At 41.4% G+C, this 7,054-nt stretch overlaps 1 protein-coding gene across 1 annotated transcript; it reads right to left on the bottom strand.

Annotated features, from left to right (window-relative positions):
* Window positions 1-234: 234 nt before the first annotated feature.
* On the bottom strand, window positions 235-2,985 carry LOC148014043 (aspartic proteinase nepenthesin-1-like). Its single transcript, XM_087667249.1, has one exon. The coding sequence runs from the start codon at window positions 2,672-2,674 to the stop codon at window positions 863-865; it is 1,812 nt and encodes a 603-aa protein (XP_087523375.1). The 5' UTR covers window positions 2,675-2,985; the 3' UTR covers window positions 235-862.
* Window positions 2,986-7,054: the final 4,069 nt, after the last annotated feature.

Below are 7,054 nucleotides of genomic sequence, written 5' to 3'. Positions count from 1 at the left end.
TTGTATAACCCAAACATTAAATATATTTAAGTGCTTCATCTTTTAGTCCTCTACTTCTATCCATAACTCTCATGAAACTGCTAGATATTGGTAGAATTTGGACCTTATCACATACCAAGTTCATGTCTATGACTATGATTCCTCTTATCCCATTGGCTTATAGAAGTTGAGCTTTCTTCAATTCACAATCTACAATAGCCATGGCATGTTGACATGGTATGGTCCCTAGTGATGCCCTCACAATTATGGACACATTTGACCACAACACCTAGTTTTGCAATTATGATAATTGGAAAGATAAAGGTATTGCATGGTTCGTGGATTGTATAGTGATCATCATGTCAATAAGAAAGTGAAGATTGGGTTCCAACCTTAAGAGTTACTAGAAGCATACAAACATCTAATATACAAGTAAATGCAAGAAATTTCAATGTAGCACGTTTACTTACTTCTTACCAAACACCCAAGGGAAGCATTGCCCGTTAGATCAAGGTGTAAATGTTATTTTTAGTAACGATAAGGACACATTTATTGGATGATCATCACATGCATTCGCCAGCTTTTGGCCTCGTGAGGTGATGCTTAGGCAGATAAATTCTCCCACCTAATAATGAACAAGGGATTCAGCGGCACATGTCAGCCCATGCATATGAAAAAAGAACAGACGACGAGGGTAGAAGGTCCACTGTTCGGATGAGTAATCGGACAGTGCAGCATACTTAAGCAAGGGGACTTATTTGCAGATGAATTCAATGAGTCAGGGGGAGCATTAGATGAGCACTGTGTCAGGACAGTGCCTCATGCTTAAGTAAGGGGACTTATTGCTCATCAGTTCGACAAACAGTCAGGGGAACGTTAAATCTCAATTCCCAGAAGAGCACTGTGCTTTGGCAAAGCCCAGCCTGTTGTTCAGCCTGTCATATTCCACATAGTAGTTCTGCTGCATCAGATTGCCAATCACAGTCACCCCTGGGCTGCCCATCAGTCCCAGACACCTGAGCTCCTCTGTTGGGCTCAGGAAATAGTTCGTCGGCGGCGGCCGCAGCATCCCATTGCCCTTCAGCACGATAGATAGCCTCGGAAACCGTGGCTCCTCCACCCCTGATATGTTGTAGCACAGATCGAGCCCCGCAGTCGGGGGCCCCATGGGGTACTGTATGGCTCTGACAAAAGCTTGAAATATCATGTCATATGCCACTTGCTGGAAGAATGTCAGTGTCGTGCCCGAATCGATGATTGCGCCGCCGCTGCCGTCCTTTTGGATGGCCCATACAGAGGGAGGGATGAGCAGAAGCTCACTATCAAGCTTCACACCCTCAATGCCAATGTAGTAGAAAGTCTCAGACATTGGGTTCGTCAAAAAAGGTGTGTATGTGAGTGGGCGGAGGAGGCGCATGCCTGCATGGCGGTCTCCGAAGGTCAGAGCGCTGCTCGAATGTCTCTTGAAGAAAGCTGTGAAGCAGTATGAGAATTTGTCGCCATAGAGGTAGCCAACTTGGCTTGGGAAGGAGATGGGACCTCTCCCAAGGCCTAAGACCCCTCCTACTTTGGTAATGCTGGGCCCTGTGTTGTTTGTGCCACAGCCAAAAGCCACATCCTTGATCTCCAATTTGGCACCTGAGGTAGACGTCATTGTGATTGTGTCAAAGGCAAAAATGCCAGTTGTTTGAGAGGAATCACTATACCCATATGCATAAGTGCAGCTGGTAGGAGATTTGTCAGAACATGTGGCCCCTGGTGGGGGTGGCACTAGATTACATTCATCAGATGGACACATAATGGGGGTAAAGCTGGATGACCTTTCAGGAAAGAAGGTAGCCCCTGGTGGAGATGATGACAGTGGTGAGGGTGCTGGCGGCAATTGCGGTGCCAGGAATGATGATGCTGAGGATGAAAACATTGATAGTGTGGTGTTGCAATCTGGGCAAAGAGAGCAGGGCACCCACACAAGGTCACTGCCAGTGTCTGCTATGAAAAGGAATCTCTGGCCAGGAGTACCAATGAAGAATTCAACAAAGTATTGCCCAATGTTGCCTGGCAGATTCGCACCGGATGTCAGACGCCCCCCAAACTCTTCATACATGGCCAATGGTGACGGAGATGGAGAGACACCATCGGTTTTGATAGGAGGCGAAGCTCCGGGTGGTGGCGAAGGTGCTGATAGCGACGGTACTACGGCATTGTCTGGTTGATCGCCATAAGGGGGGCTGTGATAGTTATATGGATGATCGGTCTCACACGCGCCTGCATTGGTGAGGGAGGCCAAAAACCCTCTGATCCTCTTCCCATCTGAGTTGACCAGATCCATGATCATCTCCTCCTTGCTAGAGAATTCCTTCCTGATAGGAGATTCCAAAGCATTTCTATGAAACAATCTCAGGTGAAGGGCCTTCATTCTCCCATCATGACCAGAATCAATATTGACTGGTTCTAATTGCTCTTGTGCTGCTTCTTCCACTTTCCCAAGTAACCTTCTGCTGCCACCAATCATACTATCTGTCACTAGTGTTACGTCATTAGTCGGAGAATTTAATTTTGAAGAATTGAGTTTCCTACTACCAGGATTACTTGCAATCACGAGGCAGTCGGCGATGATAAGCATGGATATCATGGCAAAGATGCTAATTCTCAGCATCACAGTGATGCCATGACTCTTCTCTCTGATCGGATCCATAGCTAACCACAGGATTATAACCAAGAGAGACTACTAAGACCTGAACTAACAGTAGGATCCTTACTTTCTGATGGGATCCAAATGCAGGGATGCAATTGGATTGATCCCAATTGAATGAGAGAAGCGGTTCGGACAATTTGTTGTCATGACGCGGCTGGTGTCAGGTAAGCTACCTTCTAGTTAGAGCGCTGTGTAAAATTGAGAGAGAGAGAGAGAGAGAGAGAGAAGCTTTGGCGGTGCTTGCAAAGACGTGACTGTAGGTGGGGCGGGAATGCCGTATGAATGAACGAAAGAGAGAGAGAGAGCTGGCAGACAGTTAGGCAGGAGAGAGAGAGAGAGAGAGAGAGAGAGAGAGAGAGAGAGAGAGAGAGAGAGAGCTGGCAGACAGTTAGGCAGGGCACAGTATTCGATATATCTAAGACGATCGCTTGGCTAGGCTAGTCGTATTGGATGCACGTTGTTGCAAGAAAAGCCTCTCACAAGGTGGAATAAGGTTAACCTTAATTAAGGTTCTCTAACTTCTAGAAAGACAAGTGTCTTTTGAGACCACATCTTTTATTGGAGGATATGGAGCATCATTCCATGTTTTCTAAGGCATATCTCGAATGCCACTTGTGCCCGTTTCATTGGGGGCCTATCACCTAGGTGTTGAGCCCTTAGTGTGTCTCTAGGGCGGCCCATGAAGCATTCCAAACCATCATGCCTCAAGTTGTACCCCCCATCGATGCATCATGCTCTCACTTCTCACATCTATATCATACTCATTAGCATATTTAGCAAATGCTTATATATCATGAGAGGACCTAATCTCAAACTAGCAAACTCTTCATCTTCAACACAATTTCAATAACTCTTATCAATAATGAGAGAATCCTCAACACTAAGAGCACAACAAAAGCATTACAATCCGAACAATGGAAGATCCAAAATGACCTAAATGAGTGGCTAGTGAGATGAGGAAAGGGCCAGTACAAGATTGGCAAAATTTAGTATTTTATAATATCTTAATTAATACTAGCTAGCCTGGTTGGCATTGTCAGCCTAGCGCCCTAACCACACATTACATGGTTTGTGAACTTGCAAAGTTCACAAGGCTTCACCTCATTCACTTTGTGCAAGTTAATGTATACTAGTGTTTCATGTGTGTAGAACGCTAGGTCGCTTCTCCGACAAAGGGACGAGCAAAGTTACTATGCAATAGCATGGTAACTTCTCTCAATAATCCATTTCTCTTCTTTCTCTCTCCTCTTTTTTCTCTTTGATTTTTTTCTTTTCTTTTCTCCCCCCTCTCTCTCTCTCCCCATTTCCCTATAGCTAAAATTCTCTCTCTCTCTCTCTCTCTCTCTCTCTCTCTCTCTCTCTCTCTCTCTCTCTCTCTCTCTCTCTCTCTACTTTTTATTTTAGTTTGCTCTCTCTCATCTCCTTGTTCACACACACACACACACACACACAACACACACACACACTCACTCTCTCTCTCTCTCTCTCTCTCTCTCTCTCTCTCTCTCTCTCTCTCTCTCTCTCTCTCTCTCTCTCTCTCTCTCTATATATATATATATATATATATATATATATATATATATGCAATAACACAATAACTTTTGTCAACAATCCATTTCTCCTCTTTCTCTCTCCTCTTTTTTCTCTTTGATTTTTTTCTTTTCTTTTCTCCCCCCTCTCTCTCTCCCCCCATTTCCCTATATCTAAAATTCTCTCTCTCTCTCTCTCTCTCTCTCTCTCTCTCTCTCTCTCTCTCTCTCTCTCTCTCTCTCTCTCTCTCTCCCCCCTTTTTATTTTAGTTTGCTTTCTCTCATCTCCTTGTTCACACACACACACACTCTCTCTCTCTCTCTCTCTCTCTCTCTCTCACATCAAACATAAAACTAAAAGTAAAATTTTAAAATTTGTAATATAAAACGTGTCAAAAATACGTATAATATCTTTTATGCATCAAACTTATAAAATTTCATCTATACACAAAGTTTGTACTAATTGGACCTCACAAATTTTGAAGTTTAAGTCATATATATATGTATCCTCACCTCTCTCTCTCTCTCTTCTCACCTCTCTCTCTTGATTTTTTCATCTCTCTCTCTATCTTTTCATATTTTATCTCTCTTCTTACTCCTCTCTCTCTCTCAATTTAGTCTCACTTTCATGTCTTTCCCTTGATTTTTTTTTTCTTTCCTCTCCCTTCCCATATTTTCCTCTCTCTCTCTCTCTCTCTCTCTCTCTCAAGTCTTTTTCTCTTGCTCTCTTTTATTCATCTCTCTCTCATCCATTTTCTTCCTCTCTCTTCCCTCCTTTTTCTCTCTCCTCTTTTCCCTCCCTCTCTTTGCTCTTTTGTATTTGCCTTTATCTCCCCTCTTTTCCCTTTCTCTCCCTCTTTTGTTTTTTATTTTCTCTCTCCTAATTTCTCTCTCTCTCTCTCTCTCTCTCTCTCTCTCTACATATATATATATATATATATATATATATATATATATATATATATCCAAAAAATTTAACTTATTCTCTCTTCTCACCCCCTCTCTCTCTTTTCTCTCTCTCTCTCCTCTTTTTTCTTTGTCTCTCTCTCTCTCTCTCTCTACATATATATATATATATATAAAAGAAAAATTTTAACTTATTCTCTCTTCTCACCCCCTCTCTCTCTTTTCTCTCTGTCATATAGTATATATATATATATATATATATATATATATATATATATATATATATATATATATATATATATATATATATATATATATATATATATATATATAAAAGAAAAATTTTAACTTATTCTCTCTTCTCACCCCCTCTCTCTCTTTTCTCTCTGTTCATCTTTTTTATCCCTCTCTCTCTCCTACTTTTTCCTTCCCTCTTTGCTCTCTCTCTCTCTCCAATTATTTTTCATTTTTCTCTTCTCACTCCCTCTCTTCTCACTCCCTCTTTTCTCTCTCTCCTCTTTTTTCTTTTATTCTTGTCTCTCTCTCTCCCCTCTTTTTTCTTCTCTCTCACCTCTCCTCCTCTCTCTCTCTCTTTCTCTCTCTCTCTCTCTCTCTCTCTCTCTCTACACTTTTTTCCCTCTCCTCTCAGTTTCTTTGCCTTTCTCTCCCCTCTTTCCCCTTTCTCTCCCCCTTTTTTTCTTTTTTTCTTTCTCCTACTTTTTCCTTCTTTCTTTAATCTGTGTGTGTGTGTGTGTAACTTGCCCCCCAAACCTCTCTCTCAAACTTTTTTTCATTCTTTTCTTTTCTCACCCCCTCTCTCTCAATCTTTTTTCTCGTGCTTCTCTCTGTCTACTCTTTTTTATTTTCTTCTTATCTCTGTCTCTCTACCCTTCTTCTTCTTCTTCTTCTTCTTCTTCTTCTTCTTCTTCTTCTCTCTCTCACATATTTTTTCTCCCTCTCTCTTCCCTCTTTTTTCTCTCCTCTTCCCCCCTTCTCTCTCCTCTTTTTTATTTTCTTCTATTTCTCTCTTCCCCCCTCTTTCTACTTTTCTTCTTCTCTCTCTCCCCCATCTTTTTTATTTTTATTTTTTATTCTTCTTCTTTTTCTTCTCTCTCTCTCTCCCCTCTATTCCTACTTTCTAAATTTTCTCTCTCCTCTTTTTTCTTCTCTCATCTTTCATCATTGCTTTTTCCTCTCCTCTCTTTTCCTTCTCTCTCCCTCTCCTCTTTTTCTTTTTTCTCTCTCTCTCTCTTTCCCTTGTTTATTCCTTGTCTCTTTGCTTATCTCTCTCCTATTTTTTGTTTACTCTCTTCTTCTCTCCCCCTTCTCTCCTTGCCTTTTATAATTCTTTCTCGTTGTGTTCATATTCTCTCACTTCTCCTCTCTCTCTCTCTCTCTCTCTCTCTCTCTCTTTGCGTTTTTCCCTTTCTCTCTCTCTCTCTCTCTCTCTCTCTCTCTCTCTCTCTCTCTCTCTCTCTCTCTCTCTCTCTCTCTCTCTCTCTCTCTCTCTCTCTGTGCGTTTTTCCCTTTCTCTCTCACTCTCTCTTCTTCTTCTTCTTCTTCTCTCTCACTTCCCCCCCTCTCTCTCTCAAAATATGTGAAAAAACTTTTAAACTGGATTTTAAAAATATTTAATTAAAAGAAAAAAAATTAAAAATATTTAAAGAAAAAAGAGAAAAAAAGGAAAGTTAACATAAAAAGTTTAATCTAAGAGAGAGAGAGAGAGAGAGAGAGACTTTTGATTTACAAAACGAGAGAAAGTTACATTTGTGAAAAGTTTGATTTGATTGGAAAAAAGAGAGGGAATAGAGAGGCAGCCTACATATGAGGGAGATGGGGGTTTAATTAAAAAAAGGAGGAGAGAGAGAGATTATATGTGTGAGAGAGGGGGATTTAATTAAAAAGGGGAGGTTTGGGAAGGGGGTAGGTTCACAAAGCTCTTCCA

Source organism: Lygodium microphyllum, chromosome 25 (genome assembly GCF_053477565.2).
Source record: "Lygodium microphyllum isolate KBCC chromosome 25, Lygodium_microphyllum_v1.1.10, whole genome shotgun sequence".
Lineage (NCBI taxonomy): Eukaryota > Viridiplantae > Streptophyta > Polypodiopsida > Schizaeales > Lygodiaceae > Lygodium > Lygodium microphyllum.
Note: the sequence above shows the minus strand (reverse complement) of the source record. Positions and strands in the feature narration are given on the sequence as shown.